Source organism: Scyliorhinus torazame, chromosome 13, assembly GCF_047496885.1.
Source record: "Scyliorhinus torazame isolate Kashiwa2021f chromosome 13, sScyTor2.1, whole genome shotgun sequence".
Classification (NCBI taxonomy): Eukaryota; Metazoa; Chordata; class Chondrichthyes; order Carcharhiniformes; family Scyliorhinidae; genus Scyliorhinus; species Scyliorhinus torazame.
The window spans coordinates 58,673,511-58,696,821 of NC_092719.1; the positions used below are offsets into that span (position 1 = coordinate 58,673,511).

The following is a 23,311-nucleotide window of genomic DNA, read 5'->3' on the forward strand; positions in this document are numbered from 1 at the left end:
AATGGCAACTAAACGTGGCCATGCATTGTAAGTAGTTATCCTTCTTTGGAAGGGGGATGCCGTAATATCCATTTAAGGGACATCACTAGGCATCATAGAACATAAAATATAGAACATACAGTGCAGAAGGAGGCCATTCGGCCCATCAAGTCTGCACCAACCCACTTAAGCCCTCACTTCCACCCTATACCGTAACCCAATAACCCCTCCAAACCTTTTTGTATACTAAGGGCAATTTATCATGGCCAATCCACCTAACCTGCACGTCTTTGGACCGTGGGAGGAAACCGGGGCACCCGGAGGAAACCCACGCACACACCGGGAGAACGTACAGACTGCACACAGACAGTGACAGTCAGTGGTCTGAGCCGAGCGCAGACAGCGGCTCTGATATTTTCATGATTTATACCTGTGCATAACTGTTCTCATGTGCTTAGTCTTAATAAATGAACCTACACGGTGTTTACCCAATCCCTTATGAGTGATTGGTGCCTTGTGCCTTATATAGTAAATAAGCTTGAAGACTTACATCATTATAAATAATGTTCTGCTTAATTTAGTTGCTTGATCTAATTACCCATCTGAGATATCTTCCATTCAAGAATTCAGGAGAGGCAGACCTGAAGTAGATTTCTTGACGTGCTCTAGGTGGCTATACAAAATAAGGTGCAAAACCGTTTTTATCTCAAGGTAGAATGGAGGAATATGCCGAAGGAGAAAGGGAGCTGACTCTCACTGACAAGGACCGGAAACTATAATAAAAACAATTGTATTTAAGTCCTCGCAATTTATAATGAAAGAAAATCATCACTCACCGGTTATGGTGACAATGGTTGAGGCAGTTGTTGACACTGTTGTACTTGTTAACTCTGCAAAATATTGGAGGCATTTAAAATCACAAGCTTCTGACTAAAATTTCTAAAGAACATTAAGAATTTTCAACATAAACTTATTTGATTGATCTTGTTCCATAGTCATTGAAGGAAAACATCACTCACTAGTTGTGGAGCTGGCAGTAGACGCAGATGTAGTGCTTGTCACTGGTGTTGAAGTTGTTTCTTCCGAAGATAAAGAAAATAATTTACAATCACTATTTTCAATGATGAAATTGGACAGTATTGAGACAGTTTCCACTGATTCACCAGTTTTTCAACAAATTACAAACAGAGCTGACTCTGGGTTTGAAACATTCTGCTGCAGATGCCCAGTGTCCTGCCACCGTGTAAGCTGTGTATTCTACCTGCATGACAGACAAGTTCGCCACCAATTGGGAGCCATTTTGAAAGCTCATATTTGAGATACTGAATCCATCCTGCACATCTTCATCCAAGTCTGTGCTGGCACTTAAAATACCAGTGCACTTTCAAAGCCTAATGTAACTTCAGACCAGAACACAAGTGTCACAGTTGCGGAGGCAACAATACCGTGGACACTCACAGCTCAGGCTCTAAGTTACTCAACAGCTGAATATCTGAAGATCCATCTTGAGACACTCCCTGTAGATCGAAATAATAAACGCTCATCACCCCAATTTCCCACAGTGATGCCGAACATGACTAAGCCATTCAACAACTGGAAATTCCATTAAGTCACCCTTTGATATATGTCACGTTCATTCGGACCTCAAAGCTGAATTTAAGACTCCTTATTTATGGAAGATTTGTTTTTTGCAGTTGTTTTTTGAAATATATCATGAGAAGATTTGTTCAACAGTTAAGCCATGCATCTGTCCTCGATCAGGAATGGACGAAGCTGGCAGAAGAGCAAACCAATGGATGTTCACTGTCAAGGGGCTGAAGCTGAAAAATAACACCTGTCACTAATGTCTTTGTCATGTCCACAAGACAAGAAATTGTTTAAACAAAGCCTTACTTTCTGCTAATTAAAAATGAACATTCATGAACCAGAAACATGGCTACTCCAGGTCACGGGATATGCAAGTTGGCCATAGTTCAGGTATTGTTGGGCAAAGCTCAACCCTCATCCTGTGCAATCTTATACCCATCATTGTGTAGACCCATTACAATCAAAGAAACAAAGAAGCAGCGGAAACAATCATCGAAAATTGTATTATCTGCGGAGGCACTAAGAGCCACCATCTATTTCCTATGGTGAATAACGGATTTTGGCCAGAGGCATAGAAATTGAATTTTAACATGAAACTGACTATTCAATAGGCAATACCACAGGACCCAAACTCTTTTAGCTGCTGGAAACATTTAATGTAACACTTCTGAACTCCCAAGACAGTCTGCCGTTTAACACCCAGCTTGTTAACACCAAAGTAGGAATCTAGGCTGACACAAAGCCTGCCTCATGTCTAAACTTCCTCGAAGCCTGGTTCTCAGGAATGTGCAAACATATGAATTAGAAGCAGTTTCATAAATTGTAATTAAAACCAATGGATCAGCAATCTTATTAGCAACTCCTTTCAAACCTCTGGGTGAAGTCCATCCGGACCCAGGTACTTGTCAGCCCGCAGCTCCAACAATTTGTTCAATACCACTACCCCAGTAATTGTAAACTTTTGAGTTCTTCCCTCACTTCCGTTTCCTGACTTACAGCTATTTCTGGGATGTTACTTGTGTCCTCTAGAATGAAGGCCGATGCAAAATGCCTGTTAAATTTATCTGCCATAGGAAGATTCCTGCCATTGCATGGAGAGTGGACAAAGTCTTTGTATACCCACCTCAGCTTGCTGCATCATCACCAACTTTAAAGTAATTCTGCAATTCCACTTTCAGCTAGCTGAATCTGCCTGAACCTTAAATGCAATGTTAACGCCCCCTCTACGTGAATGCCCCATCTACGTAAACTAGATTCAGATATTCAAGTGAATTAATATCCATATCTTTGTTTTCTCTTTTTGTTTTAGGTTATTCCTGGTTGTCAATCTCTTTTTGTTCCTACCTCCTTCTTCCAGAGAATCCCTCCAGTGCAGAAGGAGGCCATTCAGCCCATCGGGTCAGCACCGACTCTCCGAAAGTGCACCCCACCCAGGCTACTCCCCCGCCCTATTCCTGTAACCCCATCTAGCCTTTGGGCACTACGGGACATTTTAACATGGCAATATTAAATTATTTCCAGGAATGAAAGAAGACATCACTCACCAGATGTGGAACTCGCAGTAGAACTAGCTGTGGTGGTTGTCTCCGTTGTTGTAGTTGTTTCTTATGAAGGAAAACAAACACGTTCACAATCAATTCACCCAACTTGAAACAGGACAGTTTTGCAAGGGTTGAAATATCAGTCAGCAGGGAATACACAAATTCGGGACTGTGCAAATACTTTTATACCTATTCCTGCAGTTGCCCAATTGGACATCTTCCTGATACTTTATACATTCTGCATTCCATCTACATCACTGACAAGCTCTCCATCATTGTGAAAGATTGAATTTCAGGCACTAATTCCGGTCACCCTTCATGCTCTCACACTGTGTTGACACTTAAAATACAATTGGTATATTGAAAGCATAAAAGGTATTCAGTCCAGAACACCATACTTGGATTTATAAAATGGATAGCTCTGTCAGTTATTCAATACCTGTTTACCTGCCCTACAATCTGCAGAAATATGCCGTGTTCGGATGATTGATACAGAATTCAATGAAGGGTATCACCTTAACTGACCACATTTGCGCCAAGTGGTGCAATCTATTTGCATGAGCTAATTACCCTTTTGAGATATGTTCTATTCAATTTGACTGCATAGGCTGATTTGAAGAAGATTTATGCAAGGTGGCAATTGAAATAGGTAAAACAACATTATTGAACATTTGTGCCAATAAATACTATTCTTCAGCTGGGATAGAATAGTTAAAGACCAAGGGAGCAGGTTTTTTCTGACAAGGAGCTGAAGCTGTAATTGAACCACTTGTATCTGAGGCTCTGTTGGAGACATTGTTATAGTTGTTCCTTCTGAAAGACATTCAGAGTCGCAATATTTTGACTCAATTCCTGAAGAACCTTTATGAAAGAACCTGCATAGACTTTCAACACAAGATAATATGATTTGTGTTGTTCCCTGGGAGCAGGGGCTCGGCGAGTGTGGACCCAGAGCTGGAGAGTCAAGACCTAATCATCATTGCTCCATGCCTGCAGATAATGACCTCTGCCAACTGTTAATAAATCCCCTTTGTTGTTACTGGAACTCTCCAGTGTATTGGCTCCAGCCACCACATTGGCAACGAGGTAAACAATTTGATATTAGTCTTCAGACATTTGGGATTCGAGAGGAGGAAGGAAGAAATCTCCAAAGGAAGGCGAGAATCAGGAACCATTGAGCAGCACCCAAAAAATGAGTGAAGGTCTCGGAGATCTCGAGCAAGCAGTCCACAGTCTACTGGCTTCCACAAACGGGAACCTGACGGCGTGGCACTTGTGGGGGTCTCCCAGGGGGTCGCAGGCCCCCATTTTCATGTTGTTTTGACAGCATGGTACCCTAACACTGCTCCTACCACCCGGGCTCCTTGGCACTGCTGGCCTAGCATCCTGGCACTGTTGGCCTGGCATCCTGGTGGTACCACCTTGGTGGCAGCCTGGCACTGTTGGGGTGCCCGGGTAGCACTGCCAGCTGGCTGGGGCACTGCCAAGGTGCTGGGGTGGCACTGTCGGGGTGGCAAGTTAGCATTTCTTGTGCGCCGGCGATCAGGCTGGGGTTCCCTGCCGGTTCCGGGGAGTGGGGGGTGCCCCGGGGGAAAAATAAGTGAGTGAAAATGCTAGTGATCAGAGAGCTAGATCCGTTCGACCAGGGGGCTGAACACTGGAGCCAGTGCATCAGATGGCTCCGCTATTTCTTCGCAGTGAACAAGATAGCAGGAAAAGACAAGCAGAAAGTGATACTCCTGGTTTGTGGGCCTCAAACCTACAATCTGATAAGAAATCTTGCATCCCCCGAGGCTCCCAACTGAAAAACCGTCAACCTGTTAGTCACGTTGGTCAAGGGACATTTTAACCCCAGGCCCCCGATTATCCTGCAGCGGTACAAATTCCACTCTGCTGTTTGGGACCTTGAAGGGTCCAACTCCGCCTCCATAGCCAAGATCTGTTAAATGGATAAGCACTGTGAGTTTGGAACAGCACTCAGCGATGTGCTGCATGATCGTTTTGTGTGCGAAATTAAACTCAGCATTCAAAAGAACTGAAAAGGCTGAAACTAAAATTACATTAAATAAAGCAACCGAGAGAGCTCACGTTACAGAGTCTGTGGGAAAACGCGCAGTTGAACATTAAACCGTACCATAAGGGGAACTTAATCATTTGTGGGGCAATATGGCCATAGGGCGCTTGGTGAGGGCAACAGACACAATGGAGAATCGGATTGAAGTCAGAGAACTGCGAAAAGATTGGTCATCAGCCCAAGACAGAGATGGATTGCCATTGGTGTGGGAGACACCACCCCAGCATGTTTGCCATTGTTGTGAGGTTGTCTGCTTCCATTGCGATCGAGGAGGCCATAGCCAGGCACATTGTCACGCAAGGCAGAGCACGTCAATGAAAAGAAAAAGCAGCAACAATGCCCAACACCACTGAACCAACTGGAGAAGATCTCTGAGGAAGAGCAGAAATGTACAGTCGAAGTAATTAAAACAGCCCCAATCAAAATAATGCTACATGTGAATGGAAGTCCCTTGAAGAGAGAGGGCATCGTTGTGATTTTGGGGGAGCAAATATTTGATTATATTCGAGAAGAGGTTCAGAACCTGAATTTGAGTAGCACGATGACCAAGCTGTCAACCTACACAAGAGAAACACTGAAAATTCTTGGGACAACCAGTTCTTTGTAGGCTACTGGATACAAGAGGCCAGTTGCCTTTGATTGCTGTAGAGAGGCACATAGAGAGACTGATCACGGCAAATTAAATTAAATTGTCTGGAATTTATTAAAATTGCAAACAGTGTTTTTCAAGACATCCTATGGAGATACGAATAGATACTTTGATAACCTCGGGCGTGATCTAAAACGAGAAGCGCGAAGTGCATAATGTGCGAGATTTGCCGGGTGCTTCCCGATGGCAAACCCGGCGAGACTGTGACCGATATCTAATGTCAAGCAGGCTTCATGGCGGAAGTGGCTGCCTCACCTGCTGATTCACCTGGACCTCGGTCCAGTGTCGGAAGAAGCTCAATGACACCCATTGGGCTGCACGGGTGAGTTGGCATCGGACCCCTGGCACCGATCCCACCTGCCACCACCAGACTTCTACCCCCCCCTTCAAAAAAGCGCAATACCATATCTATGCCCGGCACTTGTTACATCCGAGACATATGAAGCCTCTGTCATGTTATTCTGCACCGTGGGCTGGCCTGCACACCCTGGTGACCTCCGCTCTCCCCACAGCCTCCGGGCACAGTGTTCCTAGATCTGGGGCCGCTTGAGGAATACGACGTGTACGTGATGGGTGTGAGCATGGTGTCAGCAGAATAACAGGACTCAAACAATGTCATAGATTGAGGAGCACCACAGCTGACCGAGCAGCAGGATATCCACCTGACTTGTATACTGATCTGTGCCAACACAGGCACATCATCCTGGAGTGATGTTACACAGAGGTGGAACAGGGTTGCCGGTGGCCGGGGGGTGGGGGGGGTTGCAGAGCGGGCTGGGGAATGGTTAGGGAGGTGGGAGGTGGGAGACAAGTCGCGAGGCAGGATGGTGGAATGGGGGATGGGTGGGAATAGGTAATGGGGTGAGGAGACGGATGAAGCCTCGTCCTATAAGAAGCAGGTGAGCATGAGGGCCTTCCTAGTATGCGGGACCCTTCCACGGACATCTGCTGTCCTCCATCTTTTTGACAAGGTCTCACATAGCAGAGCACGATGTAAAGTTAAGATTCTGGTAAATATTCCCCCATTTCCATTGAAAGGTAAGTGTGGACAAGATTGAATGATTGGACCTTCATCACAGAGACAGATTTGAGTTACCAGAAGCAGTGCACAAAACTTCAAACAAGTAATCTATGTGTCTCTTGAAGCATCATCTGACCTGCATGTCACAGAATGTGCAGATTGTGCATTCCACTTTTCTGCCATTCCAGACTTCCTCAAAGTGACTGGAAGCAAGTCATCCTTGAACACGAGGGAATGTCTAAAAGGGGAGAGGAATGATACTGAAAAACATCCTCACTCACCAGTTGTAGAACTGGCCGAGGACACAGTTGTTGTTATTTTTGTTACAGATGGTGTTTCTAAAGGAGAAGAAAAATATTAAAAATCATTGCAGTCTGACTGGAAGTCCAGCAATTTAACAGAATTCCAGCTTCAGGTCAATTAATTGACAATAAGACAACAAGACTAAGGAAAGCATTGACTAGATCTACTGACAAGCTGAAATATATTGGAGTATAATGGTTCAAATTTAAACAGGAGAAAGACAAATTAACTTTTGTATATTTGTCTCGGTTCCAAAAGACAATTAGAAGTTACTGGGTGAAAGATAATAATACAAGAATATTAACGATCACAGAGTGCTCAGAGGAATGACTTTTGTGAAGGTATCTTTTGGAAACTACTGAAATAGAAAAAGATCCTGCAGATCATCATCAAAAGACAATGAACAATTCCTAATTTATTCAAATACATGGCTACGGTTTTGGGAAAGGTTCAGAAAACAATTATGAGCAAATAAATTCTGGGAGAGAACGGTGCATACAGAAATATGGAGAGGAATATTTTTCCTCATGTGCAGTGTCTTATTGAGCTTCATTTGATGAGGTCCGTTTATCAAACACTTCACTCTAACTGTTATGGAATAGATATCAACAAGTATGAGTTAGTGTCCTTTCACTCTCTGAAAGTTGTTGAAACAAAGCAGATTGTGTCACTGGTCCGGTTACTGTACATTAACAAAGCCATCACTCACCCGGTGGGGAGATGGCAGTGGATCTGGTTGTTGTTGGTGTCACTGTTGTAGTGGTCACTTCTGAAGAATAAAAAATACAATCAAATACAATTCAGTACAACATAAAAGCAAATAGTGTTCCACTGCACAATTTATTTTATTGGGTTTGCTGCAAAATGATGTTAAAATAGAGCATCCACTTGTTCTAGCTCTAACTGTTTATCAAAAGAAGCTGTTACTCACCCGGTGTGGTGCCAGGAGTGGTCCCAGTTGTAGATGGTTTCACGGATGTGGTGACTCCTTCTGAAGAATAAGAACAATAATGAAAAACACCACCACAATGTAGGCACCATTATATAGTGCGAGAGTTTGAACATTTGAAAAGTTACAATTGTCACTTTTGATGATAAAGAACTAAAACATCATCATGCTATCAATGGCAAAACTTTGACAATATTTCAAAATCATTCTAATGCCATTCAAAAGTCTGTGACATCAGCATGAAGGACATATTGTGTTTTTTTACAAGGTGGTAAATTGTAATGAAAATATGTGTGAGAATAAGTAACAAGTAAGAAGACAGAAGTGTGAAGAAGGGACTTAATTTACAGTTATAGCTGTTGCACCATTACAAATTTGATTCTTCCGATTAGGAATATCTCCGAGGGGTGGATTCTTCCCAACACCAGTTTTGAGATTGTGAAAGTGCCATTAGATGCAGATTGTGAATGCTGGATTTTTCAAATTATCCCAGCCCAAAAGAATGACGAAAAACACCACTATGTTAATCTCTAAATCTGAATAACGATTGTAGACTTCCAGTTAGCACAAATACTTTATTCAGTGGGTTTGTTCTGTTTCCAGAGCTTAACTAGATATAATACAGTCAAGAGGTATGACCAGTGAAGCTAAGGTAAACTGCCTATGCTGAGCTCTCCCTGTCTGCTGCTGCTCACTAGCCCTGTGCTTCTGAAAGAGGCGGATCCTCCCTTGGGCTGGACCCTTTATACCCGTCGCTGATGCTGCCCTCTAGTGATGCTGTGGCTGTACATCTGTGTTGTGGTCCCTGGTGTATGTGCAGATGTCCAGATCACTACAACCACCACAATGTAGGCACCATTATACTGTGCTGGAATTTGACCATATAACAATCACATTGATCATGGGGTAAAAGTGATGTTCACAATACATTTTGGTGAACTTTCACCCAATTCCATTGAAAAGTAAGTGTGGCCAAGACTGAACGAATGGACCAACATTTCTTGTAATCTGCAAATGAGAATAGCTTGCCGGTGTTAACAGACTTGGTGAATATTGAAAGGAGACGCTATTTACCTGTTGTAGTAGTTTTACCAGTAGTAGTAGTTATTTCCTGTGTAGTTGGTGGCACTGCAGACAAAGAAATAACATTCAAAACCAGCAAATACCAATTCCACGTCCGAAAGTATTGAGAATTTTACAACTGGGATACATTATAGATATAAAGGAAGAGATCCCTGGGAAATTGGTGACTACAGCTACACTGTAGCTTTTATGATTTCTTCATTTGCTTAATTTTGTTCATCGGGTTTGGTTTAAACAGAAAATATAATTACCACGTTGGTACATTTCATACTTACCAGAAGTAGACGTTGTTTTGGTGGTTGTCGTGGTCACTGGTGTTACTGGCTCACAGCAAACACGAACTTGGTAATCAGAACAAATCCTTTCCTTCTCCAGAGCTGTTCTGGAGACGACACAGGTGAGGCCTTTGTCTTTGTCGCAAGTCACATTGTCTTGTGAATCACTAAATGGTCTCTCAGGTTGATCAACAAATTGACACTGAATGTTTGTGATTACTTCAGAAGGGTAGTCACAGTATTTAGTATCTTTGGAATCCAACAATTCAGAATCGCCTGGGCTGACCACAGAAGGTGTATTTTCATTTAACCAGGGTGACCAGTAGCCAAGGCATACAACCTCTGTCAGGGAAAAGGAGAAATGTAGGAGAACATATGAGAAACTCATGAACTAGCCACAAATGGGAATTTTACATGTGAGAACAGCAAGACAATATTTGAAAAGCTACAATTATAATGTTTCATTATAAAGAACTAAAACATGAATAACATCAACACGATATCAAGGGAAAAACTTTGACACTATTTGGAGATCATTCTGTTGCGATTGAAAAGTCTGCAGCCTGTGACATCAGCATAAAGAACAGATTGCGCTATTTACAGGTTGGTAAATTGTAATGAAAATATGTATGAGAATAAATAGCAACAAAGAAGTGGGCAGAAGGGACGTAAGTTACAGTTAAAGCTGCTGAAACATTAACAATTTGATTCTTCCGATTCGGAAAATCTCTGAGGCGAGCATTTTTCCCAACACTATTTTTGAGATGGTGAAAGTGCAGATTGAGAATGTTGAATTTTTCAAAACTCCGAGCCGAAAGGAATGGCCTGTAGACAACAGGACATAATGGGCACTGCCTGTACCTATTAAGGAACACTTGTATTTGAAAAGAGTATGTTGGGCCCAGTATGAGAATCGTGGCGCTAAGGACATGGGGCGAAATTCTCCGGAAACGGCGCGATGTCGCCGACTGGCGCCCAAAACGGCGCCAATCAGACGGGCATCGCGCCGCCCCAAAGGTGCGGAATGCTCCGCATCTTTGGGGGCCGAGCCCCAACATTGATGGGCTAGGCCGACGTCGGAGGAATTTCCGCCCCGCCAGCTGGCGGAAAAGGCCTTTGGTGCCCCGCCAGCTGGCACGGAAATGACATCTCCCGGCGGCGCCTGCGCGGGAGCGTTGCGGCCGCTGGCAGTTTCCCACGCGTGTGCAGTGGAGGGAGTCTCTTCCGCCTCCGTCATGGTCCGATCGCGGGCCAGGCCACCGTGGGGACACCCCCCGGGGCCAGATCGCCCCGCGCCCCCCCCAGGACCCCGGAGCCCGCCCGCGCTGCCTTGTCCCGCCGGTAAAGTAGGTAGTTCAATTTGCGCCGGCGCGATAGGCAATTTATCGGCAGGTCTTCGGCCCATCCGGGCCGGAGAATCGAGCGGGGGGGCCCGCCAACCGGCGCGGCGCGATTCCTGCCCCCGCCGAATCTCCAGTACCGGAGACTTCGGCAACCGGCGGGGGCGGGATTTACGCCAGCCCCCGGCGTTTCTCCGACCCGGCGGCGGTCGGAGAATGTCACCCATGGTGTACCAGGCAGTAGTGACTGACTCTTTTATGCTTCGTCAACTTGGAGAATTTGCAGCAGCCACCTCAAAGCACTGGAGAGCTACAACATGGGATGGATTTGCAAAAACCTCTCAACATGGTGTCAAGAAAGTTGCTCCAACAGCAGAATCCTCTCCCAAGCCAATATGTTCAGCTCTGAGACGACAATTACAGTTAATGAGCTCTGCTGGGTTGGTAATGGCATTTCTTGACTTGACATGTGGCTCACAAAGCAACTGCCCGACCGGGAACTCGGTTGTAGCAGGAAACCTCCAGGAGGACGGCTGAAACATTTCAGTGAATTCCTCAGACTATCCCACATGACCATAAATATCCCTGTCGATTCATGGGACTGCTTGGCCTCTGACCAAAATGGGTAAGATACAGGTGACCTTTGTCACCGAGAGAGAGAATCGAGTCATCAGAAGCAGCGCACAAACATCCAAACAAGTAATCTACGTGTCTCTCAAAGCAACATCTGACCTCCATGTTACAGAATGTGCAGATGGTGCATTGGACTTTTCTGCCATTTCAGAATTCCTCAAACTGGAATGGAAGCAAGTCATCCTTGAACACGAGGGAATGGCTAAAAGATGAGAGGAATGATACTGAAAAAAATCCTCACTTACCTGTTGTAGAACTGGCCGTGGACACAGTTGTTATTTTTGTTACAGTTGTTGTTTCTGAAGGACAAGAAAAATATTAAAAATCATTGCACTCTGACTGGAAAACCAGCTCTTTAACAGAATTCCAGCTTGAGGTTATTTAATTGACGATCAGACAAAAAGACTAAGAAAAGTATTGACTTGATCTACTGACAAGCTTAATTATATTGGTGTATAATGGATCAAATTTAAAAAGGAGAAAGACAAATCATATTTTGCATCTTTGTCTCAGTTCCAAAAGGTAATTTTAAGTTACTGGGTGAAAGAAAATACTACAAGAATTTTAGCGATCACAGAGTGCTCAGAGGAACGTCTTTTGTGAAGGTATCTTTTGGAAAGTACTGAAATAGAAAAAGATCCTGCAGATCAACATCAAAAGACAATGAACAATTCCTAATTTACTCAAATGCATGGCTACGGTTTTGGAAAAGGTTCAGAAAACAATTATGAGCAAATAAATTCTGGGAGAGAACGGTGCAGACAGAAATATGGAGAGGAATGTTTTTCCTCATGTGCAGTGTCTTATTGAGCTTCATTTGATGAGGTCCGTTTATCAAACACTTCACTCTAATTGTTATGGACTAGATATCAACAAGTCTGAGTTCGTGTCCTTCCACTCTCTGAAAGTTGTTGAAACAAAGCAGATTGGGTCACTGGTCCGGTTACTGTATATTAACAAAGCCATCACTCACCTGGTGTGGAGGTGGTAGTGGATCTGGTTGTTGTTGGTGTCACTGTTGTAGTGGCCACTTCTGAAGAATAAAAAATACAATCAAATACAATTCAGTACAACATAAAAGCAAATCGTGTTCCTCTGCACGATTTATTTTATTGGGTTTGCTGCAAAATGATGTTAAAATAGAGCATCCACTTGTTCTAGCTCTAACTGTTTATCAAAAGAAGCTGTTACTCACCCGGTGTGGTGCCAGGAGCGGTCCCAGTTGTAGATGGTTTCACGGATGTGGTGACTCCTTCTGAAGAAGAAGAACAATAATGAAAAACATCACCACAACGTAGGCACCATTATATAGTGCTAGAGTTTGAACATTAGAAAAGTTACAATTGTCACTTTTGATGATAAATAATTAAAACATCAGCATGCTATCAATGGAAAAACTTTGACAATATTTCAAAATCATTCTCATCTTTGTCTCAGTTCCAAAAGACAATTTTAAGTTACTGGGAGAAAGAAAATACTACAAGAATATTAACGATCACAGACTGCTCAGAGGAACGTATTTTGTGAAGGTATCTTTTCGAAACGACTGAAATAGAAAAAGATCCTGCAGATCATCATCCAAAGACAATGAACAATTCCTAATTCATTCAACTGCATGGCTACGGCTTTGGAAAAGGTTCAGAAAACAATTATGAGCAAATAAATTCTGGGAGAGAACGGTGCATACAGAAATATGGAGAGGAATATTTTTCCTCATGTGCAGTGTCTTATTGAGCTTCATTTGATTAGGTCCGTTTATCAAACACTTCACTCTAATTGTTATGGACTAGATATCAACAAGTCTGAGTTAGTGTCCTTCCACTCTCTGAAAGTTGTTGAAACAAAGCAGATTGGGTCACTGGTCCGGTTACTGTATATTAACAAAGCCATCACTCACCTGGTGTGGAGATGGTAGTGGATCTGGTTGTTGTTGGTGTCACTGTTGTAGTGGTCACTTCTGAAGAATAAAAAATACAATCAAATACAATTCAGTACAACATAAAAGCAAATAGTGTTCCACTGCACGATTTATTTTATCGGGTTTGCTGCAAAATTATGTTAAAATAGAGCATCCACTTGTTCTAGCTCTAACTGTTTATCAAAAGAAGCTGTTACTCACCCGGTGTGGTGCCAGGAGTGGTCCCAGTTGTAGATGGTTTCACGGATGTGGTGACTCCTTCTGAAGAATAAGAACAATAATGAAAAACACCACCACAATGTAGGCACCATTATATAGTGCGAGAGTTTGAACATTTGAAAAGTTACAATTGTCACTTTTGATGATAAAGAACGAAAACATCATCATGCTATCAATGGCAAAACTTTGACAATATTTCAAAATCATTCTAATGCCATTCAAAAGTCTGTGACATCAGCATGAAGGACATCTTGTGTTTTTTTCCAAGGTGGTAAATTGTAATGAAAATGTGTGTGAGAATAAGTAACAAGTAAGAAGACAGAAGTGTGAAGAAGGGACTTAATTTACAGTTATAGCTGTTGCACCATTACAAATTTGATTCTTCCGATTAGGAATATCTCCGAGGGGTGGATTCTTCCCAACACATGATTTTGAGCTTGTGAAAGTGCCATCAGATGCAGATTGTGAATGCTGGATTTTTCAAATTATCCCAGCCCAAAAGAATGACGAAAAACACCACTATGTTAATCTCTAAATCTGAATAACGATTGTAGACTTCCAGTTAGCACAAATACTTTATTCAGTGGGTTTGTTCTGTTTCCAGAGCTTAACTAGATATAATACAGTCAAGAGGTATGACCAGTGAAGCTAAGGTAAACTGCCTATGCTGAGCTCTCCCTGTCTGCTGCTGCTCATTAGCCCTGTGCTTCTGAAAGAGGCGGATCCTCCCTTGGGCTGGACCCTTTATACCCGTCGCTGATGCTGCCCTCTAGTGATGCTGTGGCTGTACATCTGTGTTGTGGTCCCTGGTGTATGTGCAGATGTCCAGATCACTACAACCACCACAATGTAGGCACCACTATACTGTGCTGGAATTTGACCATATAACAATCACATTGATCATGGGGTAAAAGTGATGTTCACAATACATTTTGGTGAACTTTCACCCAATTCCATTGAAAAGTAAGTGTGGCCAAGACTGAACGAATGGACCAACATTTCTTGTAATCTGCAAATGAGAATAGCTTGCCGGTGTTAACAGACTTGGTGAATATTGAAAGGAGACGCTATTTACCTGTTGTAGTAGTTTTACCAGTAGTAGTAGTTATTTCCTGTGTAGTTGGTGGCACTGCAGACAAAGAAATAACATTCAAAACCAGCAAATACCAATTCCACGTCCGAAAGTATTGAGAATTTTACAACTGGGATACATTATAGATATAAAGGAAGAGATCCCTGGGAAATTGGTGACTACAGCTACACTGTAGCTTTTATGATTTCTTCATTTGCTTAATTTTGTTCATCGGGTTTGGTTTAAACAGAAAATATAATTACCTCGTTGGTACATTTCTCACTTACCAGAAGTAGACGTTGTTTTGGTGGTTGTCGTGGTCACTGGTGTTACTGGCTCACAGCAAACACGAACTTGGTAATCAGAACAAATCCTTTCCTTCTCCAGAGCTGTTCTGGAGACGACACAGGTGAGGCCTTTGTCTTTGTCGCAAGTCACATTGTCTTGTGAATCACTAAATGGTCTCTCAGGTTGATCAACAAATTGACACTGAATGTTTGTGATTACTTCAGAAGGGTAGTCACAGTATTTAGTATCTTTGGAATCCAACAATTCAGAATCGCCTGGGCTGACCTCAGAAGGTGTATTTTCATTTAACCAGGGTGACCAGTAGCCAAGGCATACAACCTCTGTCAGGGAAAAGGAGAAATGTACGAGAACATATGAGACACTCATGAACTAACCACAAATGGGAATTTTACATGTGAGAACAGCAAGACAATATTTGAAAAGCTACAATTATAATGTTTCATTATAAAGAACTAAAACATGAATAACATCAACACGATATCAAGGGAAAAACTTTGACACTATTTGGAGATCATTCTGTTGCGATTGAAAAGTCTGCAGCCTGTGACATCAGCATAAAGAACAGATTGCGCTATTTACAGGTTGGTAAATTGTAATGAAAATATGTATGAGAATAAATAGCAATAAAGAAGTGGGCAGAAGGGACGTAAGTTACAGTTAAAGCTGCTGAAACATTAACAATTTGATTCTTCCGATTCGGAAAATCTCTGAGGCGAGCATTTTTCCCAACACTGTTTTTGAGATGGTGAAAGTGCAGATTGAGAATGTTGAATTTGTCAAAACTCCGAGCCGAAAGGAATGGCCTGTAGACAACAGGACATAATGGGCACTGCCTGTACCTATTAAGGAACACTTGTATTTGAAAAGAGTATTTTGGGCCCAGTATGAGAATCGTGGCGCTAAGGACATGGGGCGAAATTCTCCGGAAACGGCGCGATGTCCGCCGACTGGCGCCCAAAACAGCGCCAATCAGACGGGCATCGCGCTGCCCCAAAGGTGCGGAATGCTCCGCATCTTTGGGGACCGAGCCCCAACATTGATGGGCTAGGCCGACGTCGGAGGAATTTCCGCCCCGCCAGCTGGCGGAAAATGCCTTTGGTGCCCCGCCAGCTGGCACGGAAATGACATCTCCCGGCGGCGCCTGCGCGGGAGCGTTAGCGGCCGCTGGCAGTTTCCCACGCGTGTGCAGTGGAGGGAATTTCTTCCGCCTCCGTCATGGTCCGATCGCGGGCCAGGCCACCGTGGGGACACCCCCCGGGGCCAGATCGCCCCGCGCCCCCCCCAGGACCCCGGAGCCCGCCCGCGCTGCCTTGTCCCGCCGGTAAAGTAGGTAGTTCAATTTGCGCCGGCGCGATAGGCAATTTATCGGCGGGTCTTCGGCCCATCCGGGCCGGAGAATCGAGCGGGGGGGCCCGCCAACCGGCGCGGCGCGATTCCCGCCCCCGCCGAATCTCCAGTACCGGAGACTTCGGCAACCGGCGGGGGCGGGATTTAAGCCAGCCCCCGGCGTTTCTCCGACCCGGCGGCGGTCGGAGAATGTCACCCATGGTGTACCAGGCAGTAGTGACTGACTCTTTTATGCTTCGTCAACTTGGAGAATTTGCAGCAGCCACCTCAAAGCACTGGAGAGCTACAACATGGGATGGATTTGCAAAAACCTCTCAACATGGTGTCAAGAAAGTTGCTCCAACAGCAGAATCCTCTCCCAAGCCAATATGTTCAGCTCTGAGACGACAATTACAGTTAATGAGCTCTGCTGGGTTGGTAATGGCATTTCTTGACTTGACATGTGGCTCACAAAGCAACTGCCCGACCGGGAACTCGGTTGTAGCAGGAAACCTCCAGGAGGACGGCTGAAACATTTCAGTGAATTCCTCAGACTATCCCACATGACCATAAATATCCCTGTCGATTCATGGGACTGCTTGGCCTCTGACCAAAATGGGTAAGATACAGGTGACCTTTGTCACAGTGAGAGAATCGAGTCATCAGAAGCAGCGCACAAACATCCAAACCAGTAATCTACGTGTCTCTCAAAGCAACATCTCACCTCCATGTTACAGAATGTGCAGATGGTGCATTGGACTTTTCTGCCATTTCAGAATTCCTCAAACTGGAATGGAAGCAAGTCATCCTTGAACACGAGGGAATGTCGAAAAGATGAGAGGAATGATACTGAAAAAAATCCTCACTTACCTGTTGTAGAACTGGCCGTGGACACAGTTGTTATTTTTGTTACAGTTGTTGTTTCTGAAGGACAAGAAAAATATTAAAAATCATTGCACTCTGACTGGAAAACCAGCTCTTTAACAGAATTCCAGCTTGAGGTTATTTAATTGACAATCAGACAAAAAGACTAAGAAAAGTATTGACTTGATCTACTGACAAGCTTAATTATATTGGTGTATAATGGATCAAATTTAAAAAGGAGAAAGACAAATCATATTTTGTATCTTTGTCTCATTTCCAAAAGGTAATTTTAAGTTACTGGGTGAAAGAAAATACTACAAGAATTTTAGCGATCACAGAGTGCTCAGAGGAACGTCTTTTGTGAAGGTATCTTTTGGAAAGTACTGAAATAGAAAAAGATCCTGCAGATCAACATCAAAAGACAATGAACAATTCCTAATTTACTCAAATGCATGGCTACGGTTTTGGAAAAGGTTCAGAAAACAATTATGAGCAAATAAATTCTGGGAGAGAACGGTGCAGACAGAAATATGGAGAGGAATATTTTTCCTCATGTGCAGTGTCTTATTGAGCTTCATTTGATGAGGTCCGTTTATCAAACACTTCACTCTAATTGTTATGGACTAGATATCAACAAGTCTGAGTTCGTGTCCTTCCACTCTCTGAAAGTTGTTGAAACAAAGCAGATTGGGTCACTGGTCCGGTTACTGTATATTAACAAAGCCATCACTCACCTGGTGTGGAGATGGTAGTGGATCTGGTTGTTGTTGGTGTCACTGTTGTAGTGGCCACTTCTGAAGAATAAAAAATACAATCAAATACAATTCAGTACAACATAAAAGCAAATCGTGTTCCTCTGCACGATTTATTTTATTGGGTTTGCTGCAAAATGATGTTAAAATAGAGCATCCACTTGTTCTAGCTCTAACTGTTTATCAAAAGAAGCTGTTACTCACCCGGTGTGGTGCCAGGAGCGGTCCCAGTTGTAGATGGTTTCACGGATGTGGTGACTCCTTCTGAAGAAGAAGAACAATAATGAAAAACATCACCACAACGTAGGCACCATTATATAGTGCTAGAGTTTGAACATTCGAAAAGTTACAATTGTCACTTTTGATGATAAATAATTAAAACATCAGCATGCTATCAATGGAAAAACTTTGACAATATTTCAAAATCATTCTCATCTTTGTCTCAGTTCCAAAAGACAATTTTAAGTTACTGGGAGAAAGAAAATACTACAAGAATATTAACGATCACAGACTGCTCAGAGGAACGTATTTTGTGAAGGTATCTTTTCGAAACGACTGAAATAGAAAAAGATCCTGCAGATCATCATCCAAAGACAATGAACAATTCCTAATTCATTCAACTGCATGGCTACGGCTTTGGAAAAGGTTCAGAAAACAATTATGAGCAAATAAATTCTGGGAGAGAACGGTGCATACAGAAATATGGAGAGGAATATTTTTCCTCATGTGCAGTGTCTTATTGAGCTTCATTTGATTAGGTCCGTTTATCAAACACTTCACTCTAATTGTTATGGACTAGATATCAACAAGTCTGAGTTAGTGTCCTTCCACTCTCTGAAAGTTGTTGAAACAAAGCAGTTTGTGTCACTGGTCCGGTTACTGTATATTAACAAAGCCATCACTCACCTGGTGTGGAGATGGTAGTGGATCTGGTTGTTGTTTGTGTCACTGTTGTAGTGGTCACTTCTGAAGAATAAAAAATACAATCAAATACAATTCAGTACAACATAAAAGCAAATAGTGTTCCACTGCACGATTTATTTTATCGGGTTTGCTGCAAAATTATGTTAAAATAGAGCATCCACTTGTTCTAGCTCTAACTGTTTATCAAAAGAAGCTGTTACTCACCCGGTGTGGTGCCAGGAGCGGTCCCAGTTGTAGATGGTTTCACAGATGTGGTGACTCCTTCTGAAGAATAAGAACAATAATGAAAAACACCACCACAATGTAGGCACCATTATATAGTGCGAGAGTTTGAACATTTGAAAAGTTACAATTGTCACTTTTGATGATAAAGAACTAAAACATCATCATGCTATCAATGGCAAAACTTTGACAATATTTCAAAATCATTCTAATGCCATTCAAAAGTCTGTGACATCAGCATGAAGGACATATTGTGTTTTTTTGCAAGGTGGTAAATTGTAATGAAAATATGTGTGAGAATAAGTAACAAGTAAGAAGACAGAAGTGTGAAGAAGGGACTTAATTTACAGTTATAGCTGTTGCACCATTACAAATTTGATTCTTCCAATTAGGAATATCTCCGAGGGGTGGATTCTTCCCAACACCAGTTTTGAGATTGTGAAAGTGCCATTAGATGCAGATTGTGAATGCTGGATTTTTCAAATTATCCCAGCCCAAAAGAATGACGAAAAACACCACTATGTTAATCTCTAAATCTGAATAACGATTGTAGACTTCCAGTTAGCACAAATACTTTATTCAGTGGGTTTGTTCTGTTTCCAGAGCTTAACTAGATATAATACAGTCAAGAGGTATGACCAGTGAAGCTAAGGTAAACTGCCTATGCTGAGCTCTCCCTGTCTGCTGCTGCTCATTAGCCCTGTGCTTCTGAAAGAGGCGGATCCTCCCTTGGGCTGGACCCTTTATACCCGTCGCTGATGCTGCCCTCTAGTGATGCTGTGGCTGTACATCTGTGTTGTGGTCCCTGGTGTATGTGCAGATGTCCAGATCACTACAACCACCGCAATGTAGGCACCATTATACTGTGCTGGAATTTGACCATATAACAATCACATTGATCATGGGGTAAAAGTGATGTTCACAATACATTTTGGTGAACTTTCACCCAATTCCATTGAAAAGTAAGTGTGGCCAAGACTGAACGAATGGACCAACATTTCTTGTAATCTGCAAATGAGAATAGCTTGCCGGTGTTAACAGACTTGGTGAATATTGAAAGGAGACGCTATTTACCTGTTGTAGTAGTTTTACCAGTAGTAGTAGTTATTTCCTGTGTAGTTGGTGGCACTGCAGACAAAGAAATAACATTCAAAACCAGCAAATACCAATTCCACGTCCGAAAGTATTGAGAATTTTACAACTGGGATACATTATAGATATAAAGGAAGAGATCCCTGGGAAATTGGTGACTACAGCTACACTGTAGCTTTTATGATTTCTTCATTTGCTTAATTTTGTTCATCGGGTTTGGTTTAAACAGAAAATATAATTACCTCGTTGGTACATTTCTCACTTACCAGAAGTAGACGTTGTTTTGGTGGTTGTCGTGGTCACTGGTGTTACTGGCTCACAGCAAACACGAACTTGGTAATCAGAACAAATCCTTTCCTTCTCCAGAGCTGTTCTGGAGACGACACAGGTGAGGCCTTTGTCTTTGTCGCAAGTCACATTGTCTTGTGAATCACTAAATGGTCTCTCAGGTTGATCAACAAATTGACACTGAATGTTTGTGATTACTTCAGAAGGGTAGTCACAGTATTTAGTATCTTTGGAATCCAACAATTCAGAATCGCCTGGGCTGACCTCAGAAGGTGTATTTTCATTTAACCAGGGTGACCAGTAGCCAAGGCATACAACCTCTGTCAGGGAAAAGGAGAAATGTACGAGAACATATGAGACACTCATGAACTAACCACAAATGGGAATTTTACATGTGAGAACAGCAAGACAATATTTGAAAAGCTACAATTATAATGTTTCATTATAAAGAACTAAAACATGAATAACATCAACACGATATCAAGGGAAAAACTTTGACACTATTTGGAGATCATTCTGTTGCGATTGAAAAGTCTGCAGCCTGTGACATCAGCATAAAGAACAGATTGCGCTATTTACAGGTTGGTAAATTGTAATGAAAATATGTATGAGAATAAATAGCAATAAAGAAGTGGGCAGAAGGGACGTAAGTTACAGTTAAAGCTGCTGAAACATTAACAATTTGATTCTTCCGATTCGGAAAATCTCTGAGGCGAGCATTTTTCCCAACACTGTTTTTGAGATGGTGAAAGTGCAGATTGAGAATGTTGAATTTTTCAAAACTCCGAGCCGAAAGGAATGGCCTGTAGACAACAGGACATAATGGGCACTGCCTGTACCTATTAAGGAACACTTGTATTTGAAAAGAGTATTTTGGGCCCAGTATGAGAATCGTGGCGCTAAGGACATGGGGCGAAATTCTCCGGAAACGGCGCGATGTCCGCCGACTGGCGCCCAAAACGGCGCCAATCAGACGGGCATCGCGCTGCCCCAAAGGTGCGGAATGCTCCGCATCTTTGGGGACCGAGCCCCAACATTGATGGGCTAGGCTGACGCCGGAGGAATTTCCGCCCCGCCAGCTAGCTGAAAAGGCCTTTGGTGCCCCGCCAGCTGGCGCGGAAATGACATCTCCGGGCGGCGCATGCGCGGGAGCGTTAGCCAAAACGGCGCCAATCAGACAGGCATCGCGGCGTCCCAAAGGTGCGGAATGCTCCGCATCTTTGGGGGCCGAGCCCCAACATTGATGGGCTAGGCTGACGCCGGAGGAATTTCTGCCCCGCCAGCTGGCGGAAAAGGCCTTCGGTGCCCCGCCAGCTGGCGCAGAAATGACATCTCCGGGCGGTGCATGCGCGGGAGCGTTAGCCAAAACGGCGCCAATCAGACGGGCATCGCGGCGTCCCAAAGGTGCGGAATGCTCCGCATCTTTGGGGGCCGAGCCCCAACATTGATGGGCTAGGCTGACGCCGGAGGAATTTCCGCCCCGCCAGCTGGCGGAAAAGGCCTTTGGTGCCCCGCCAGCTGGCGTGGAAATGACATCTCCGGGCGGCGCATGCGCGGGAGCGTTAGCGGCCGCTGACGGCATTCCCGCGCATGCGCAGTGGAGGGAGTCTCTTCCGCCTCCGCCATGGTGGAGACCGTGGCGGAGGCGGAAGAGAAAAGTGCCCCCACGGAACAGGACGCCCGCGGATCAGTGGGCCCCGATCGCGGGCCAGGCCACCGTGGGGGCACCCCCCGGGGCCAGATCGCCCCAATCCCACCCCAGGACCCCGGAGCCCACCCGCGCCGCCTTGTCCCACCGGGAAGGTAGGTGGTTCAATTCACGCCGGCGGGACAGGCAATTTATCGGCGGGACTTCGGCCCATCCGGGCTGGAGAATCGAGCAGGGGGCCCGCCAACCGGCGCGATTCCCGCCCCCGCCGAATCTCCGGTACCGGAGACTTCGGCAACTGGTGGGGGCGGGATTCACGCCAGCCCCCGGCGATTCTCCGACCCGGCGGGGGGTCGGAGAATGTCGCCCATGGTGTACCAGGCAGTAGTGACTGACTCTTTTATGCTTCGTCAACTTGGAGAATTTGCAGCAGCCACCTCAAAGCACTGGAGAGCTACAACATGGGATGGATTTGCAAAAGCCTCTCAATATGGTGTCAAGAAAGTTGCTTCAACAGCAGAATCCTCTCCCAAGCCAATATGTTCAGTTCTGAGACGACAATTACAGTTAATGAGCTCTGCTGGGTTGGTAATGGCATTTCTTGAATTGACATGTGGCTCACAAAGCAACTGCCCGACCGGGAACTCGGTTGTAGCAGGAAACCTCCAGGAGGACGGCTGAAACATTTCAGTGAATTCCTCAGACTATCCCACATGACCATAAATATCCCTGTCAATTCATGGGACTGCTTGGCCTCTGACCAAAATGGGTAACAAATAGGTGACCTTTGTCACAGAGAGAGAATCGAGTTATCAGAAGCAGCGCACAAACATCCAAACGAGTAATCTACGTGTCTCTCAAAGCAACATCTGACCTCCATGTTACAGAATGTGCAGATGGTGCATTGGACTTTTCTGACATTTCAGAACTCCTCAAACTGGAATGGAAGCAAGTTATCCTTGAACACGAAGGAATGGCTAAACGATGAGAGGAATGATACTGAAAGAAATCCTCACTCACCAGTTGTAGAACTGGCCGTGGACACAGTTGTTATTTTTGTTACAGTTGTTGTTCCTGAAGGAAAAGAAAAATATTAAAAATCATTGCACTCTGACTGGAAAACCAGCTCTTTAACAGAATTCCAGCTTGAGGTTATTTAATTGACAATCAGACAAAAAGACTAAGAAAAGTATTGACTTGATCTACTGACAAGCTTAATTATATTGGAGTATAATGGATCAAA

General features: G+C 43.8%; 1 protein-coding gene across 1 annotated transcript in view; it reads right to left on the minus strand.

Annotated features, from left to right (window-relative positions):
• LOC140387620 (uncharacterized) overlaps positions 1-23,311 on the minus strand; it is a 176,173-nt gene that overhangs the window by 37,843 nt on the left and 115,019 nt on the right. The window contains exons 72-90 of the mRNA XM_072470813.1: positions 23,089-23,142; positions 20,399-20,740; positions 20,115-20,168; positions 18,099-18,158; positions 17,877-17,936; positions 17,149-17,202; positions 14,931-15,272; positions 14,647-14,700; positions 13,554-13,610; positions 13,332-13,391; positions 11,680-11,733; positions 9,462-9,803; positions 9,178-9,231; positions 8,086-8,145; positions 7,864-7,923; positions 7,133-7,189; positions 3,111-3,170; positions 999-1,058; positions 816-869 (exon numbers count right to left, since the gene is read on the minus strand). Coding sequence (XP_072326914.1) covers positions 816-869; positions 999-1,058; positions 3,111-3,170; positions 7,133-7,189; positions 7,864-7,923; positions 8,086-8,145; positions 9,178-9,231; positions 9,462-9,803; positions 11,680-11,733; positions 13,332-13,391; positions 13,554-13,610; positions 14,647-14,700; positions 14,931-15,272; positions 17,149-17,202; positions 17,877-17,936; positions 18,099-18,158; positions 20,115-20,168; positions 20,399-20,740; positions 23,089-23,142 — 1,938 coding nt within the window. The remainder of the gene's footprint in view (positions 1-815; positions 870-998; positions 1,059-3,110; positions 3,171-7,132; positions 7,190-7,863; positions 7,924-8,085; positions 8,146-9,177; positions 9,232-9,461; positions 9,804-11,679; positions 11,734-13,331; positions 13,392-13,553; positions 13,611-14,646; positions 14,701-14,930; positions 15,273-17,148; positions 17,203-17,876; positions 17,937-18,098; positions 18,159-20,114; positions 20,169-20,398; positions 20,741-23,088; positions 23,143-23,311) is intronic.